We start from the raw sequence: 19239 nt of genomic DNA, 5'->3' as shown, positions 1-19239 counted from the left end.
AGGCATGTAGCCGCAGATGGAGGGTTGACGGACCCACTGCTTTTTGCTGGGCTCCTCGCACTCACGCCCACCCCTGGAGAAAGCCCCCATGCCCACCCTGTCTCGTTCAAGTTGTCTTCTCTTTCCGCTTCTTGCCTCTCTACCTCTGTTCTCTTTGCTTGCTTCTCTCTCTTCCTCTTTGGCAATTACCGTTTTCTCCTGAAGTTTTCCGCCCTGATGGTACCCTCTTCCGGGTGGGCACTGTCGTGTTCTCCGAGCACTTGATCCTGCTTCTTGTTTTTTACACTTGAGCTGGAGTCCTGGACTGAGCCGGAGGGCAAGCAATGAAACCTCACCTCACCTGAAATGTTGGGAATGGACCAGATGCCATGTTCTCTTTCTACTCAGAAGCTCCGCGATTCTAAAGTACTTTACTTTTGAAAGGCATTCAAGGTCTAGAATGATGGGCAGCAAATGTTAGAAAAGGTTACGTGGAGGCGATTTGCTTTTTTTTTTTTTTTTGAACATTCTATTGCTTTATTTTCTCTACTGAGAATGTATCATTTTGGAACCATCAGAAGGAAAGGCTGCGCATCTCTGCAGCTCACCTCTGGCTGCTCTGAGGCCTGGTTTGCTGCCTCCTGCATCTCCACAGAGCCGCTTTGGCTCTCGTACATTCTTTCAGTGTTTTGCTTTATTCTGTGCGCTACCCCTGAGGTCCCTCCCAGCTCCTAAGTGTTTCTATTCTGTTTTCCTTCACCATTCATTCTCTCTGTGTGAGGTCACCAGTGCTGTGAACTGGTGAAATCTCACAAAAGCTAGCAAAATACCTGCATTACAGAATTTTCAAAAGTGACATGTCTGTTACTTTCAAGTACACCTAACACCAGCGTCGGCCGGCAAAGGTAAACCTGAGCCGTGACCATAGGGATGGTTAGCAAGTTGCTGTTTGGGGAAACGAGTTTAGTGACTGTTTCACCAGAAGCTGAACATGATTCTGAAATCCTTTGTTGTGGGTGGTGTGGAGGTGGACAGGCAGCCCTTCCTGGAACGACGACACGTGAGGAATTAGAGGCTTCAATTCAAATCAGCCAGAACTTCCTGTATTTATGTGTGGTGTTTTTGTTTGTTTGTTTGTTTGTTTGTTTTTTCATAAATTATATTGGGGAACAGTGTGTTTCTCCAGGGCCCATCAGCTCCAAGTTGTCGTCCTTCAATCTAGTTGTGGAGGGCACAGCTCAGCTCCAAGTCCAGTTGCCGTTTTCAATCTTTAGTTGCAGGGGGCACAGCCCACCATCCCATGTGGGAATTGAACCGGCAACCTTGTTGAGAGCTCGCGCTCTAACCAACTGAGCCATCCGGCTGCCCCTCTGGAAGCTCAGTGGCAGCTCATTGTCTTCAGTCTAGTTGTGGAGGGCACAGCTCACTGGTGCCATGTGGGAATTGAATCGGCAACCCTGTTGTTAAGAGCGCAAGCTCTAACCAACTGAGCCGCCCAGCCACCCCATTACATGTGGTGTTTTAAATGGCATCCCAAGCTGGTCTTCGGTTCTAGCAAAAGCATCTCAGATCTGCTAGAAATGGAATGAAACTGATTATCCCTGGAAATGTGCTCTAAAGTTGCCATGCCTGTTGAAAACATCGTGGGAAGTGCCAGGTTCATTAACTAGGTCACGTTTTAGGTTTGGTTTGGTGAGGAACGGACAAAGTCAAATCGTGTGTCCAGTGCTTCCCTAGCTCACTCTGTAGTACAGACACCTGGATTATGTTTCTGTTGTACGTGTGTGTGGGATGGGAAGGGGCACCTGGAAAGCAGGCTGGGATGTAGAAGGCTTTAAGCTAGATTGTCTTTTGTCCTGTAACAGTGTGTTTAGAACTGTGAATGTCAGACCTTCAAATACAGCGGTGGCTGTGGCACTTTCTGTGATGGTAGAAATGTTCAGTGCTGTCCAGCACGGTAGCCGCTAAGCATACGTGGACATTGACAACTAGAAATGTGGTCAGTGTGACCGAGGAACTGAGTTTTTGTTTTATTTAATTGTAATTAATCAATCTTGAAATTGAAATAGCTTCATATGGATAGTGGCTAATTGGCCAGTACAGCGCTGATAAACCAGCAATTCCTGGTACCCGCTCACGTCACCTTAGGAAGTCAGCCCATTTTTAAACCTTTCCACACAAAAGAATCAAACCATTCCATGTAGCTGAGTAATTTTGTCAGTGTGTATGAAAACACATTCTGCTTTCTGATCGCTGGCTGATGGGATTAACTGTTTTCAGATACTCCCTGTTCTGATGTAGTAACAATCCATCGGACGTGCTTTGAAAGGTGTAACGGGAGGGTGACGGCCTCCCCCTGCGCCCAGGCAGCCTCTGCACCAATGTCTTGTGTTTCCAGGGATGGACCTTACAAGCACATTTGAATGAACAGACTTTCAATTTATTTTTCATTTCTTGTATTTCTAATGTTTTTTTGTGAAACTCCCTGTCTCTCATTCCTCCTTTGGAGGCAGACCCCCCGTTGCAGGAATGACGGACACGTGGCCCCAGTGTGCACGTGGCTGCCCAGGGACGGCCGAACAGATTGACCAGGAAGTGGATCTCCACGGAAAAGCTCTCGATTACCTCATTAGAAAAGCATCTTAGTAATCTGCATTTATTCGGCTTTGCTTTTTAAAGTACTTTTATTTTTTTGATCTTTATTTTTACCCTCATTGTTCAGCGTTTCAAGATTTCTTCCCATTGGATGGTTCTGCGGTTCCATGGAAAGAGAATGCTGGTTATCACAGGGACACGCTGGGAGTCCCTGTGGCCTCTGAGAGGAAGGAAGGAACTAGATGGGTGGGAGGGCTGGGTTAGGTCATAAAAGTGTTTTATCTGTGACCTTTAACTCTCGTTTATTGCCTCCATTGTCCTAGGAGTGCCAAGTTCTTGGTCCATGGCAGGGCATGGAAGCCCCATGTTGCACTTGACCGCACTTTCCCCTTCAGCGTGGCTTTTAAGGGCTTATCTGGAGATTAGGGACCGACGCTGAGGTTGTCGGGTCACTCTCAGAGCACCTGAGTTTACCGGTGGAAATTGATCAAGAAAGAGGAGTTTTAAGACTTTTTAAAGATTCTTAGGCATCAAATGATTCATATTCCGAAGTATTGATTCTCTCTAAAAGAAGGCAGTGTTTTTATACCCATTTTAATGTTTTCTTGAGTTTGAAATTTCAATTTGTTTATTTGGAGAGATAAGCGTGGTTTTTTTTTTCCAGCCGAAACCTCATTTGAAAACGACAATGTGAAATGTAGTGTGCGGTTTTAGCTTGCAGGGCAAGGACATGTGTGCCTCCATCATGGGTATTACTGGTGCCCTTTAATTGATTCCACGGAAATGCTCTTTCTTCTTTGCCCACTGTGAAAACATTTGAAAGAGTCGTGAGGTCCGGTCAGGCTGATGCCCTGACCGGCCAGCCCTACCAGGCACACAGTAGGTCCCAGGTGCCGTCCCGCTATAGCCTCAGGGATTGAGGACTGTGGCTTGGGCCCTCAGGGGGACCTCAGGCAGTGGCGCCTTCCTGAGCCTCACCAGCTTCTGGAACAGATCACTGTATAGTTCTTTCTTTCAAAGGAGCCGATGGTGGCGGATCATCGTCCGGAAATGGGTCTGGGGTGGCCCCTGCTGCACCTGCAGGGGGCTCGCGCTCCTCCTCCCGGAACTTAGGGTCTTCTGGCGCTGAGAAGGAAGAAGGTAAAAAGGTCCGGCGGCAGTGGGAGTCGTGGAGCACGGAGGACAAGAACACTTTCTTTGAGGGTCTGTACGAGGTGAGTGACAGGAGCCAGAAAAGGCAGCTCCAACCCTTCGCCTTCTATCACCTGTATCTCTCTTTCCGTCTCCCTTTGCCTTTCCTCCCCCAGGACTCCTAGATCTACTAGGTTAGCAGTTTCAGTGGGGAGCCCCTCACGTGGCTGTGGCAGGTGTGGGCCAAGGGCCAAGGTCACCCTCTGATCATGGCCTTTCATTACCTCATTGTGACTTTAAAAGCGGTTACTAGTGAGGTGGCTGTTCGGAAGCCTTTGTGTATGCTGCTTTTCCTTGCTCAGATTGTACCTGTTGTCTCTTAAAATTTGTTGACTGAAGCGTGATACCCTTGCAGCTGAGTGGGCCGGTCGGGAGGGGGTGTCCCTTGAGGGGGAGGGCCAAGGGGACACTTGCCACATCAGTCAGAGCAGCCAGCTCAGTCCTGAGAGATGTTGCAGCTGACCTGGGACAGACTAGAAAGTCCTAAAAATAGAGAGAAGCAGATCCTTGATCCTACAGCCCAAAGAAATGGCCGTGCTCCCTGCCAGCCATTTTCACTTCCGTGTTTTGTTATTTCCCATCTTTGTAATTATAGTGAACATGCTGTTTTTAAAATTGTCAGGTACATTTTTGATGGTGTTTCATAGATCTTTTGCTCGGTATTTTTTTCATGCCTAGAAATATTCTACTCCAGGTGTAGGCAAACCCGTGGCCTACATGCTTGCTCCCTGTTTTTGTAAATAAAGTTTTATTGGAACACAGCCGTGCCCATTCACTCGTATATTGTCTCTGGCTGATTTTGACTGCAATGGTAGAGTTGGGCAGTTATGACAGATACTGAGTGGCTGCGACATCTGAGTGTTTACCCTTTGGCCAAGACTTGCTCCATTTAACCATTCTTGTGTTGTTGGGTGTCGTGGTTCCTTCCAGATTCTGTTATAGATAACAGTGCAGGAAACATGTTTGGGCACATTCCGTATTTTGGACTCCATCTTTGGGGTATAGTGAGTGTCTGAAGTAAGTTGCTCAGTCATTGAACCTTATTCTTTTAATAGTGAAGGAATTAGAGTGATAGAAACGTCTGGCGACACCTGCGAAACAAGCTCGTAAAAGAAGGAGACTTTGGAGTGGAAACTACTCTGAAGTGCTCAGAGAGAGACCAGAAAAGGAGACTCCGAAGGGGAGGCAGGGAACTAGAAGTCAGCGCCTATTCTGAATGCTCCTGTGGCTGGTTTTCTCCCTTCCTGGGGCTGATGGTTCGTCCTGCCCGTCCCGGGGAGAGGAGCCCCACATGTCGGTGTCGTTTGACTCAGTCGTCCAAGGAGAAGGCAGTGTGTGCAGGAGGCTTGTTCCAGTGGGTGCAGAGCCCTTCAGATAAATTTATATGTGTTCTTTTTCTTCCCTTTGGCAGTTTTAAAGTATAGATTATAGATCCACATTGCCTTCTTTAAGCTTTTTGTTAAGCATAGAAGACTTGTGATTCCTGTAATGTTCTTGAAATAGCAACCATTGAAGATTCTAACCTGAGACAATTAGTGTTTTCGTGTGGCCCTTCCTAGGGGACAATGTGGGCTCTGGAGGGGGTCTGGCTGCTAAAAGCAACGGGAGATGTGTTGTCTATTAAAAGTAGGCGGAGAAGAATTCCCATGAATGAATGATCTGCCCTTACCTTTCTTCAGGTGGGTTAGTTCATTCCTTTCTTGTTGGCTAGCCTTCTTGTTCTAATTTTTCTATCATGTGGGTGTTTCTTTTTTTAAAAAAGATTTTATTGGGGAAGGGGAACAGGACTTGATTGGGGAACAGTGTGTACTTCCAGGACTTTTTACAGGTCAAGTTGTTGTCCTTTCAATCTTAGTTGTGGAGGGTGCCGTTCAGCTTTAAGTTGTTGTCCCTTCAGTCTTAGTTGTGGAGGGTGCAGCTCAGCTCCAGGTCCAGTTGCCGTTGCTAGTTGCAGGGGGTGCTGCCCACCATCCCTTGCGGGAGTCGAACCGGCAATTTTGTGGTTGAGAACCCACTGGCCCATGTGGGAATCGAACCGGCAGCCTTCGGCATTAGGAGCACGGAGCTCCAACCGCCTTGAGCCACCAGGGCAGCCCCTGTAGGTGTTGCTTTTGAGGTTCAACTGAAGCTCTTGATTAATAATAATAAATAATTGGTTATTCTCATCACTTAATGCTTTCCACTTTCCACTATTGTTACCACGTACCCCAAATAGTGTGAGAGTACGTGTGTTAGTGTATTTGTGTGTGTCTGAGAGAGAGAGAGAGGAGAACGAACAAGCGCATGCTTTATGTGTGTTGCTTTGTGTGTCTCACCAAAACTTGGCGGGACTCTTGTGGGGGTCATGATATGTGGCTGATCACCTGGGGCGTATATGACCATGAACGTTTTGAACTGAGGTGTGGGCAGCGGCCTCTGCTCTGTGAGTGTGGCTGCTGCAGGTTTGTCCAGGTCATCCCTGTCTGTTGAGGCACACAGTCTGACTTAGTTAGGCTTCAAGTGACAGAGACCCAGCTCAGAGCAGCGGAAAGGGTCAAGGGGATTGAGTGGCTCTCGTGACCGAGGGGTAGGGAAGGGCTGGCTCAAGCCGACGATGCGGGCCTCTGTCATCGGGAATGACATTTCTGTGCTCTTTCTCTCCTGTTTCAGACACTCCCCTGAGGCCAGAGTCCCACCCCCACCCCATTCCAGTTAGGACCGGTCTGCACAGGACACAGATTGTGGGGGTCCATCCCAGATTCCTCCCTATGACCAGGGGCGTAGGTTGTGGCCCTCATGACGGAGGCTGGGGGGTCATCAGGGCAAATGCCTCACCCAAGTTATCCTTGACAACCTCTTACTCCATTTCAATGGCGGTTCTTCACAGAGCCTGTTGCTAACTTTTCATTTTCCCTTCTGTCTGTCTGTCTGTCTGTCTGTCTGTATTTGCTTCTGCCATGCAATTCTTGATTCCTACCTTAGAGTCACAAGGCCAGCCTCCTGTGCTTGTTGTTCACTGGGTTGATGATTGCCGAAAGCCTCACCTAAGTGTAGAGCACTGTGGTCGTGCTAGAAATGCATGGAAGACCCCCTTAAGGGGCTAACAGTCTAATTCAGTAAATGTCACAGGTGCGTAAAAGCTGGACGATCAGAGAGCAAACGCTAACAGATGTCACAAGAATTCAGAAGGAGTCGCAAAACCAGATTGTAGTCCCCACTTGGTGAATCAGTTCACCTCCTTGGGTTTCGGCCTCTGGCTGCAAAATGAAGTCCTGAGATTGGGGGGCTGTCTACATTGTTTCCGTCATGACTCTCTCTGATCAGGAGCTGAGGGACATTTTACGGGGGAGACAGCACCTGAGCTGGACCCCGCTTCACATGCAGCTTGGCCTTTTTACGTTTTGCCTGCCATTGCGTTTCTGGTTTTTTCTGTGTGGTTTTTTTTTTTTTTTTTTTTTTAAGAACAAGCTTTAATTATTTTCAGTTTATTTTCTAACTTTTTATTTTGAAACCATTTCAGATTTAGCAAAAGTTGCAAAAAGAGCACAAAAAATTGCACATGCCTTTCACCCTGCTTCCCTGGCATTCACACGCTTGCAGGGTGACCTGAGGCTGAGGAGATTCGGCGTGGACACCACGCCTTCCCGACCTGCAGGCCTCACTGAGGTTGAGCCGCTGTTCCCACGGGTGTCCTTTCTGGATCAGGCTCCCACGTTGCATTTGGCCGTCAGGACTCCTAAGTCCTCCCACCTGGGGCACGTCCTCCCTCCCGTTTTTCTTTTTCTCTCATGACTCTGACGCTTTCAAAGACTCCTGGGCTGTTTGTGCAGCACCTCTCGGTTTGGGCTGACTGACGGAGGCTTCCTTTGTGGTACAGTTTGCATTTTGCATTTTTGTCAAGCGCACCACCCGAGCGCTGTGCTGTCCAGAGCATGGGGTGCGATCTGCCTCCAGCCTGGGGGTGTGAATGTGATCACTGCGTTCCCGGGGCACCTCCCAGGGTCTCTCCCCCCAAGCCATGTCTTTACTTTGAGACTACGTGAACACCCCGTTTCTCATTCTTTTTCCCACTGATTTTAGCCCCCCTGGAACGACTTACTGTGATGTTTGCCCAGTAATGATCTTCTGACTCCATCATTTCTACATTTATTATTTGCAAACCCAGTGCATGGAAGAGCGCTCCCTTCTCCCCCATTTATGTTATTTATTCACTTATTTATTTATATCTGTATGGACTCAGGGATATTTAGACTATTCTGACGTCATAATCCATTCTTATCGTGGATTTTGTTGCCCAGATTGTTCTAGATTTGGCCGCTAGTAGCCTCTCTGTGTTGCCTTCTGTGTCCTTTTAACACTCTCCTGTTGTGCTTCGAGCACTTCCTCACTTTCAGCCACCACCAGATACTCCAGACTCCCCTGGTACTTTCCTTGCCCCAGACCTGGCATCATCCACTTCTCCAAGGAGTCCTGGTTCTTTTGGAATGTGGGATTTAGAAGCTAAGAGTGCTTGTTGATGCCGGGGTGCCATTACCTCTAGGCCCTTCCCAGTACTTTGTTTATTCCCCCACAGTATTTTTTTTAATTATTATTTTTTATTGGGGAACAGTGTGTTTCTCCAGGGCCCATCAGCCCCAAGTCATTGTCCTTCACTCTAATTGTGGAGGGCGCAGCTCAGCCCCAAGTCCAGTTGCCATTTTCAATCTTTAGTTGCAGGGGGCACAGCCCACCGCCCCGTGTGGGAATTGAACCGGCAACCTTGTTGAGAGCTCGCGCTCTAACCACCTGAGCCATCCGGCCGCCTCTCCGGCAGCTCAGCGGCAGCTGGTTGTCTTCAGTTTAGTTGTGGAGGGCGCAGCTCACAGGCCCATGTGGGAATCGAACCGGCAGCCCTGTTGTTCAGAGCTCACGCTCTAACCAGCTGAGCCATCTGGCCGCCCCCCAGTCCTTCTTACTAGCTTGGTTCTGATGACAGTATCAACAGGAGGTTCTCATGGCAGTTCCTGCAACAGCAAAGATGGATACTGTGTTCTCTGGAGCACAAATTCTGTTCTAAAAGGACGGCCCACAGATGTGTTTTCATATTCTGTGTGATTCTCTTACTAAATGTTCAAGTTTGCTATCCCTGTTCGAATATAGAGTACATTTTGCATGATGGAAGTAATGAGGGTGTTTCTGAATAGTCGCTGTGTCCTTGTATTTTAAGATGCCAGGTACACAACCCCCTGACCTCCTTTGTTGTCACCTTGCGTCTTCTCATGATTGTCTTTACGGAGCTGTCGCATTTCAGGGTCCCTAAAGAACTGGAGACGAAGCCGTTTACGTGCTACGCTTTGCGTTTATCCTGCTCCAGGGTCCTTGCCGCTGATACCCACATGCGGTGACAGTTCTCTGCCTCAGTTCCCATCGCTGCTTTATCCGTTACTCTGATTAAACCCTGAGGTTCTAGGGAAGCGAGGCTGAAATTGATGCGCACATAAGAGCCCTGAAGGACACGTGCTTTCCCCAGCAGTCCCCTTTCTGTGGAGGCGTCCACGTCGTACGGAAGGCGGCTGAGTTTTAAACTCTGTGCTTTTACCGTGGCCTTGTCTTTCAGCATGGGAAGGACTTTGAAGCGATCCAGAACAACATAGCCCTCAAGTACAAGAAGAAAGGCAAGCCGGCCAGCATGGTGAAGAACAAGGAGCAGGTGCGTCACTTCTACTACCGCACGTGGCACAAGATCACCAAGTACATCGACTTTGACAATGGTGAGCACGAAGGCTGCGTCTTTGGGGGGCTGGGAGGCGGGGCGGGTCTCTGGTCAGGGGTGGGGCTCTGGTCAGGGGCGGGGCTGGGCTCTGGTCGGAGGCGGGGCTCTGGTCAGGGGCGGGGCTGGGAGGCGGGGCGGGGCTCTGGTCAGGGGCGGGGCTCTCGCAAACCCACCGCACAAGTTCTCTGGCATGTTCTCTGGCATTGTTCTTGCCCAGCCACGCGGCCTGGGCTGGTGGGACGCACGGCTGGTAACCATTGGTCAGGCGGAATCATGAGGAAGCTGTGTGTGTGTTTCTGATGGCTCTGAGTGCCTGGGGCGTCTGGGTTGCCAGCTTGCTGCAGGTCTGTGTCCCCCACTGGGAGGAAGGGAACCACAGTCGAGGAGAGGCCAGAATGGGACCCCTCCAGCCTTCTTTCCCACGTGGGGGCTCGTTGGGGTTAGGGGTGGCAGGGCCTATTGCACGTTGCCCCGGGACAGAGACCCAGCTTTCCCAAGGCTCTTGTTGTCGGTATTTGTATCCAGAATTGCGTCGTCTCATCTTTAATTCCCTTGTCTAGCTTATCACCAGGTGTGATTCTGACTTCCGGCTCAGCACCCTTTCTGATTCAGGAGGCATTACCCCCTCCTGTCTCCATGTGTCAGGAAAATTGCGTCTCTGTGTCAATCCTCCCTCTCAGTCTTCAGTTCCACGTCCTGTCATCTTACTCTTCGTTTCTGCAGCTTCGGTCATAGTTCAGTCATTCCAGACATTTGCTTCTACTGACTTCACCTATTTCTGATGCTTCTCTTCAAAGTATATCACTTCTGATCTAGAATAACTGTGAGAGCTGCTGTGACGTCACTTGCCCTTGGAACCTGTGCTGTGAGCCCTCCATAGCAGCCCTTGACCCCTCTGTGTTTCTCTCTTCGTCCCGCCCTCGGGTGTTCATCGTCCTGGCTGGTTCGTGACCTTTCTGGGCCGACCTGCGACCCATCAGGACACCAGGACCAGGCTTCCTTCTCCAGCCTTAGAAAGACCCAGAGAGCTTGAATCCAGCTGTCACTTTCTGCAAAGGGTCAGATGGTAAATAGTTTGGGCATTGGGGGTTACAGTCTTTATCAAAACGACTTCACTCTGCTGTCTTAGCTCATTGTAGACACAGTGGGAACAGATGCATGTTACTCTGTTCCGGCAAAACTTTATTTGCAGAAAGAGGCTCTGGGCAGGATTTGGCCAAGGAGCCATCGTTTGCTGACCCCACCCTGGAGAAAGCCTTTCTCGCTGCCCCTGGCCAGCAAGGAGCTCTTGGGGACCAGGGGCCCACGCTCCAGGCTGTCCCAGTTGTTAGCTGACAGTGCCCCTGAATATGTTCCCTTTGATTCTTCATGGACACTCCCCGGCCAGTCAGCGTCAGGCTGGATCTGCCTCCAAGGATCAGACCTGTCCTCACCACCAGGTCCCCCGTGGTCCTGTTTTAGATCATTGCTTTTCTCCTGTGCTCTGGTCCTGCCCTTCCTAACCCGCCCTCCGCATGGCTCATCCACACAAGACCTGCGTCTGCTGACTGCTCCCTGCCTGACTCCGCCCCCTGCACCACCTGACACCCTCATCCTGACTTGCTGCTGCTCCCCCCCGCCGCATGGGGTTGCCATGCTCCTGCTTCCCGGCACTTCCCTTTCCTCCTTGCCTCGGCCACCCTCACCCTGTTCAGCTCTCAAGACTGAGCTCCCGTGTCAGTGCTCCCAGAAATCCTTCCCAGAATCCTCTTCTGCTCCCACTGCCACCTGACTGTGTGGGCCTGCTCTGTGCCTGTCATGGGGCATGTGACATGCTTGTCCCTGGAGATGCTGTCACTCACTGCAGACAAGAAAACCCGGGCTCAGTGACAGGGGCCCTGGCCCAAGCCACCTGGACGATACACGGAGGTGCTGAACTCCAAGTCGGGACCTGCGTCTCCTCACCTTTCTCTTCTGTAAATGTGGCCTTTTCAGACCGCCTCTTCATGTGACTGTAGAATTTCCCTGTGTGTTTTTCATTGAATGTTAATTCTTTGAGTTGACATCTGTAAATGACTAAATTCTGCCTTTCCTTTTGGACTTGCAAGCCACTTCTAGGGTTACTAAATAATGCAGGTGTGGACATCTTGATTCATACAGCACTTTTCTTCTGGAGAAATACTTTCGTCAGCTGACTTCACACGGCTGAGCTAGCTAAGTCTGTGTAAATGGGTGTTTTATGTCTCGGGTGAGAGTCTTGTCAGGAGTCTGGTTGTCCTCGGGGAGGGTGAATGTCCAGCCCCCTGGCCTGGGGGACTGGCTTGTCTGCTGTTTGCTGTCTCCCCATCTGCTTTTGTCCTTGACAGAGGCAGGAAGGAGCACCTGGTGGTCGAGTGCGTGCCACTCAGAGCAAGTGCCAGCTTCACGGCAAGACCCCACGTGTCATGCCTTCTTTCCGCCAATTATGTGGTCCCACTGAGGTTCTCTCTGGCCAGTAAAATGCTCTTGTTTCTCTCAAGTCTTTTTAAGGTACCTTTCCTGCTTCAGAGCCTTCCAGCGGGCACTCGACGGGGTGTCTTTCTTCCAGTCCTCTGTTGACCACACCTGACCAGGGGACCGCCTTGGAGGAGGCCTCGCTATCCCAACTGTAGGCCCTCTAGCTGGAGAAAATACAACACAAACAACATTGTACTGAAGACCTTTTAACAGCGTATCTATTGATGGGCGATCGCCCCTGTTGCTAGAGATCCACAGAAATGGGCTGTCAGCACCCACGTGTTGGGGACAGTGCCTAGATCTGATTCGGCAGGTCTTTGACTGATACGTTTTGTTTGCTTTCAGCGTCCACATGACCATTAAAGTAAGATGGTCCTCTGGCGTTGGTGTCTTACGGCAAGTCCGCTACATTTTGTTCTTCCTCCTGCGTGTGTCAGCACAGCGTCTGTGTGTGTGCTGCTGTGCTCGGCCATAGATGCGGCTGTTTTCCAGGTCACTAGGTTATCCAAGGCTCTTGTTAATATCTGTCGTCCTCACAGACACCCTCCGTACCTTCCAAGGTGGCATGCAGGAGGGAGTTTTAGCTGTTCGGCTCTTTCTGTGTTGTCTTACATTTTATTGTCACATACTATAATCTTAAGTGACTTTCTGAAAGTCAGTCCGTGAGAGTGGTCCTTCATCCCCTTTGGCTGGTCAGGAAAAGCTCTCTTCCAATGAGAAGGGGGTCACCGATGTGTGAAAGGATTGGGAAGCCGTTGGTGAGCGTGTGGAGGGAGGGATGAGACGGTTCTAGGAGCCACGATCCAGCCTGTTCCATGCTGCGGGCAGAGTGAGCAGTGCTGTGGGGGCTGCTTGGGTTCCCCGTGTAGACGGGGTCTCCTCTGCTCTGAGTAGGGGACGTCCCAGGGCCTGCCACACCCAGGCTTTTTTCCTGTGTAGGTTTCAGAAGGGACTTAAAGGAATGTTTCTTTTCTAAGTATTTGTCACCTCTCCCTGCTGGGCAACCTCCTCAGCTCCTCCCCTGGGCCCTGGAACTTTTGTTTCTCTTGGGCCCTGTAACCAACTTGTGGATGAAGGCTGAGCGAGTCGGATACCGCCGTCAGGTTCCGCCCCCACACCACGCCTCGTCCATGGCAAGCTCTGTGGGATCAGTGCAGCACGAGTCCTTTCTCCCTGCTCCGTAGTGTGGCCTGTGTTTCCCTCTCCCTCCCCTCCATCTCCTACCTTCTTGGCGTCTCATAAATTGTGCAACTTTTTCCTGGTGGTGTCTTGGTCTGAACCCCCTGAGAAGTGCCTTCTGTCTGTTGTTGAGCTGACGGCTCCACCAAGGTTCTCAAGCTGGTCCTAATGTCTCCAGGCTGGTGGCAGCCAGTTGACCCCTCTGAGTGCTTCACTGGCAGTTGCCTCAGGGCTGGGCTCAGTCTAGCCATTTCATAGCCCCTCCCCCAGCCCCTGGCAACCACAGTCTGCTTTCTGTCTCTGTGAATTTGTGCTGGACATTATATATAAAAGGCATCCTATAATACGGGACGTTTTGCGTCTGGCTTCTCTTGCTTAGCATGATGTTTTCCAGGTTCCTCCAGGTTGTAGCCTTTGTCAGAACTTCGTTCCTTTTTATGACTGAGTACTATTCCGTTGTCTGGATAGACCACATCTGTTCATTCATTGGATAGTGGATCTTAAAGTGGCCTGAGTGGTGGGCCCCTGTGAGAGTCGATGAGATCTGCGGTCTTTCTTTCAGGAGAACCTTCAGGAGCGGTTGGTGAGTGATGCTGGCAGCCTGTCCAAGTTCTCATTCCTTGTTTTAGATCACTTACTTAAAACATTCTCCATTTGCTAATATAGATAATTTTTTCATTTCTTGTCGTTATAATCACACACAGCTGAATAGGAGGACTTTGAAGGGTCTCTGAGGACAGACAGTTGTGAGGGTGAGGGACAAATGACATTGGTCAGTGCTTTGTGAGATGATCTGAAAGGTGCCCAGGTGGTGCTGTAGCCGACCTTCCTCAGGATTAGGTTTGGCTCCACAGAATACAAAAACCATTCAAAATAGCAATGGCTTAAGCGTATAAGAATGTATTCTCCCATGTCAGAGACGCCTGCAGTAAATGGTCCAGGATGGGCACCAGGTTCTTCCGTCTTTCTGCTCTGCTATCCTTAGCGCCTCGCTGTGACCAAGACAGCAGCTCTGAAGGAAAAAGGGGTAGGCGAGCAAAATGGGGCCCATTTCTGCTTAAATCAGTCTTCTAAGGAGTTTCCCACAACACTGCTCACTCGAAGGCCAGGACTTAGTGGTGTGGCCACGCCTCGCTGCGGGGTGGGCTGGGACATGTGCTGCCTTACTCGTACATGTTGCTTCCCAGATATAACCCAGGCCTCGTACTAGGGAATGAGGGAGAGCGGGTATCGGCAGTCTCGAGCTTTCGAGCCATGGTTCCTCTCTGGTCTGGCCCCAGGCCCGGGGCGTGTACATCGCTGGTCAGAGGAGGTGCGACAGGTCAGCTTTCCTGGTTCCAGGGCTGCCCACCTCACATGGGACTCAGGCAGATTCTGCGGTGCAGAGAGAGGTGGATGACAGATTCAGTGACGGTCGCTTCCCACCTCTTCTGCCTCCACGGGAGCCAGCTGTGCTAGAGGTCCCGTTTTCTCCTCCCAGGGGATGTTGATCTGCCTGTTAGGATGCATTTTCTAACCCACCCCCTTTTTTCTCGTTTAACTTTTTATTTTGAAAATTGTAAAAACAGCGCCATCTTCCTGTATACTCTTCCCACCTCTTCCCTGATGTTAATATCTGGAACCGAGGCACGGCGATCAGGGCTGAGAACTCAGCAGCACTAAATGTTCTGCCAGTGCCGTGCTCGTGCACACGAGCTGGCCCACCTCGGAAGGGCTGCATCTTCCCTCCTAAAGCCTGTCATTTCTTGTCTTTCAGTGTTCTCGCGTGGGCTGAAGAAGTCCTCCCAGGAGCTGTACGGTCTTATCTGCTATGGCGAGCTGCGCAAGAAGATCGGGGGCTGTGAGTACAAGCCGCTGATGCTGCCCTGGCCCCACCGCTGGCTTCAAAGTGACGCGGCTTTCCACGCGCGCTTGGGGTTCCTTCTGGCAGGGCCTGCCGTCCTGGCTCTGTGGGGTCTTTGGTCCCAGGGGCATTTGTTTTCCCTCCAACTTCCGTCTGGAAAACCTTTTCATGTACAGGAAAACTGAAGGAGAATGTAATGACCCCCCCATACCTGCACGTAGGTTTCCTGGTCGGTGACGTCGGCCTTGTTTCTGTGTGTACCCTCCCCCTCCCTCACCGCGGCCACACACTTACTTTTTTCCTGCTCGGCCGTTTGTAAATTGCAGACATCCTAGCACACCCCGACGTCCCTCAGCCTCTGTCACCTGAGAACAAGGACATTTTCCTGCGTACCCACGATCCTGTTGTCACACCCAGCACACTTCACGTTTATGAGGCAGGGATGTCAGGCTTCCCGAATATCCTGCCCATATTCAGATGTCCCAGCACGCCTGTCAGGCGCCTTGTTGAGGACATACCCTGCTCGTAGCTGTGCTGTCCCTTGAGTCTGTTGACCTAGAATAGCCTCCACTTTTTGGGTGTTCATGACACTGGTACTCTGAAGGGTCCAGGTCTGTCCCTTTGCCTTGTTCTGACCATGTCGTTGTGACTAGATCCCCTTTAGATGTAGAAGGCACTCTGGCCTTCCCAGGGCCCCCGTGCCCAGGGCCTCACATCCCTTGCTTGCCTCTCCGTGTGACCACAGACATGTGGGAACACTTTTGCCTCTGCAGGTGTCGCTTGTCTGCCGTCACATGGGTTGGAAGAGCACACACCCACAGGGCGACTCTAAAGGTTATAGGAAATCATATGCGATGACCATAAGCCATCATCTTGCGAGTCACTTATATGTCACAGTTGAATGGGCAGCTGGCTGGGGGTGTGGAAAAAGCAGAAGGCGGGGAGGATGGACACACTGATGGCTTGCCTGGCCTGTGTGACCTCCCCTCTCCTGAAACAGGCAAGAAAGCCTACGGGGCTCCGAATGGGAAGGCGTCTTACTTCCCTGCCCTCCCCGCCCCATCCTCCCACAGTCTGAGGACTTTTTGTAAGTCCCCTCAGCTCCCGCTTTGAATGATCTGTTGTGGGGGCCTCTTGGGCCCCACCTCCCTCTGATCTCTGCTTCTTCCTCTCTCTTCCTCTCTGTCCTCGCTCTAAAATGCTTCTGGTCACGGCAGCGTGTTGGGCACCACCTCCTTTATGATGCTGCTGTGGCCCCTTCTCCGTCCCTGCCACATCTGAGCTGCTCAGCCGGAGCCTGCCAGCCCGTCTCTGGCTCCACGGGAGTCTTTGGCCTCATCCTCCGGTGGGATCCATGACCTTGGATGGACGGCTTCCTTCTGCCCCCAGGGTATCTATCACCTGGCCCCTGACCCAAGGGGCCTCTGCACTTGGGCTGCAGTGCACCTTCCTGCCAGGAAGCTCGCTGCCTCCATCCTGCCGCCGGTGCCTGGTTGTCCCTCTCGGCCTAGCTGCGTGTCACACTCACACACATTCACATGCGCAGACACACACACACCCCGGTGGGGCTTCTCCCTCTGAGCCCCCGCTCTGATCCATGTGCTGGGATACTGTTGTGTCGTTTCGTGAATATTTTCAGAGGACGTGCTTTAACGTGTGGCCTCTGCACAATGCCCCGCACACGGTAGCCTCTCATGTCTGCTCACTGATAGCCCTTTCCAGGCTGTTCAGAAAATGTGTCAGCGTTCAGGAGGTCAGAGCTTGCTTTTCTTTACCACCTTTTTCTAACTGAGGCCTTCAGACATATGCACATCCTAACAGTAGACTTTGAGTCTCTGTTGTTATTCCAGGGACTTGGACACACATTACCTTGTGTCAAGCATCATAGCAGCTACGTGAGCTGGCATTGTCCCCGTTTGAAAAAGGGACGACAACACTCCATTTGGATGAAAAACAAATGACTTCAGGCCTCCTCGGCTATTAAGTGACAAGATCCCACGCTCCGCAGGCCTGATTCTTATACCCCATGCTTACTCTGTCGGCCATCGCACCGGTGTGGGGTCGGGGTGAAGGGGAACACTCAGCTCCCTGCAGGCCTCACCGCTTTGTTCCGACAGCTCTTCTTCAAAGGTGGTTCCTTAGACAGTGCCCCATGTGGTGGTATCTCCAACCCCAAAGTTGTGGTGGTCCCATAGACCCTTCCCTTCCCTTGCCTGTGAACTCCTGCTTTCCCTTGAATCTCAGCTCGAACACCCACAAACCTCCATGGAGGCTGGGCCTCCGTGTCACACACTCCAGCACTGCAGACCTTCCCTTCCTGCAGCCTCACAGCTGCTGCTGGCACTCATGTGTGCTCATCTGACTGCCTGCCTGTCTGAGGGCCGGGCTGCACGTAAACTTGATTCATGAGCAAGTCTGTTCACTCGCCCTCTCCGGGGCTATGTCTTCTTTCCTAAAGATCTGCTTCTATCTGGAACTTTCAGCCTGTAGAACTGTCTTGTCATACAGTTGTGGAGGCCATGAATTCTTGTAGTTAGTATTTATCTGAAACGTCTTTCTTTACTTTTCATTCTTATTTTTGCTGCGTGTAGGAGTGTGATCTGACGGTTTTCTCCTTTTATCACTTTAAAGAGTTTCACTGGATCTGGCCTGCACTGTTTCTGGGCACAGTTCACCGGCCAGCTGTGTCCTTGTTCCTCGACAGGGGATGCATTGTTTGTCTCTGGCTGTTTTTAAGGTTTTGTCCTTGTCTTTGGTTTTCGGTCTGGCTATGTGTTTGTGGTTTATTGCGGGTTTTTTCCCCACCAAAATACATAGAAGTGGTCAAAGAATTTTACCCAAGCACCCACCACCTAGATTGCCCCATTCCCTGGTTACTCTTCTTGTTTTCTCACACTTCTCGAAGACAGCACTCAGAAGCGGACTAAGGCAGGCCGGCAGGTAGCACAAGAGCCCATCGGAAGTGTGCACAGGACAGTGGTCACCCTGGGGAAGGCGCCTCTGAACTAGGCGGTCGGGGACGCGTTGGGGAGGTTCCGCGGAGCCAGGGGCCTGGGAAGGAGTTGGGAGGCAGCAGTGGTCCCTCTGACAAAGTCTGCATGGGTGCAGAGCATGTGCAGTGGGGACTGCGCCCTCAGTACGGTGGCACCTTGTTTTGACTTTGGGAAGGGGCTGCAGCTAACGTAGGGGTTTTATTCCGGGAGAATTGAGCTATTCTGTAAAGCGTTTTGACTCTCCATTGAAGGTGACTCTATGGGAATCTACCAGTTTTGCTCCTAAGTGCTTCAAGGTCACGTCTGTTTCTTTTTCCGTTGACAGGTATGGATGAGAAGAACGCCACGAAGTTGAATGAGCTCATTCAGGTCGGGTAAGTGGGAGCTGTGCTGCGAGACTCCATCTGCGCCTGTCGGGCATTTGCACTGTTCTCTGAGGTACAGACCTCGAAAGACCGACCTGTCCCTGCCCTCACCCCACCAGAGCTTCTGTGCTCTCGCCCACACCTCTCCGCTCCGTGTCTCAGATGGACCCCCCCACCACCACCCAAGACCCCTGCTGGTCCTGGTCCAGCTGTCCCGTAGGTCGAGCTGTCGCCTAGAACAGTCTTCACTGGCCTCTGCGGCATCCCCGGGACATTGCCTTCCTGGCACCCCTGCTTGTGTCCCTCAGCCTGGGGTGGGACAGCCTACGAGCCGCCGCTCAGGTGTGAGTTCCTGCAAGGTGGGGCTGGCTGTGCGCGCTTCTGCCCTGGCTCCAGCCCAGTGCCTGCTCCTACAGGTGCCGGTGTCGGATTCTTGAGGTTTTAGATCTGTGAGCTGCCACCTGCTTGGAGCCAGGCATGGTAGTGACTAAACTGTCAGAGCTGTGCGAGAAAACAGCGATTGCACCCCAAGTGCCCAGGCGTGCAGGTGGCCTTCAAATTAAAAACTGGTATTATTGAGCAAAGGGGTCCTCCCGGAGGGGTGTGGGGTATGGTCCAAGGCAAGTAGGAAGCGACCTGGCCATGGCCGTTTGTCACCCCCACACCCCGCTCGCCTGCTGCAGCTTCAGTGTCCCGTCTTCCTCTACCCGCACACCTGCCCTGCGCTTGTCAGGTGGAAGCTGTGTTTGCTCCGGGAGCTGGGCTACTCAGGCAGTGTTGGCGCATCTCAGGAACCCCTGTGCTGCGGTTTTGGAAGCAAATCTCACCCCGCCTTTTATTTCAGTTGCCCTGGATTTGTTGGGTGAACGGGTGTCCCCGGCTTTCTGC

At 51.4% G+C, this 19239-nt stretch overlaps 1 protein-coding gene across 5 annotated transcripts in view; it reads left to right on the top strand.

Moving 5' to 3' along the window:
• The window catches only part of CRAMP1 (cramped chromatin regulator homolog 1), a 59380-nt gene that overhangs the window by 9993 nt on the left and 30148 nt on the right, over positions 1–19239 (top strand). For all 5 annotated transcript variants that reach the window (XM_019713172.2, XM_074322982.1, XM_074322983.1 and 2 more), the window contains exons 3-6: positions 3595–3788; positions 9341–9494; positions 14907–14990; positions 18312–18360. In XM_019713172.2, coding sequence (XP_019568731.2) covers positions 3595–3788; positions 9341–9494; positions 14907–14990; positions 18312–18360 — 481 coding nt within the window. The remainder of the gene's footprint in view (positions 1–3594; positions 3789–9340; positions 9495–14906; positions 14991–18311; positions 18361–19239) is intronic.

This window comes from Rhinolophus sinicus, linkage group LG18 (assembly GCF_036562045.2).
Source record: "Rhinolophus sinicus isolate RSC01 linkage group LG18, ASM3656204v1, whole genome shotgun sequence".
Lineage (NCBI taxonomy): Eukaryota > Metazoa > Chordata > Mammalia > Chiroptera > Rhinolophidae > Rhinolophus > Rhinolophus sinicus.
Note: the sequence above shows the minus strand (reverse complement) of the source record. Positions and strands in the feature narration are given on the sequence as shown.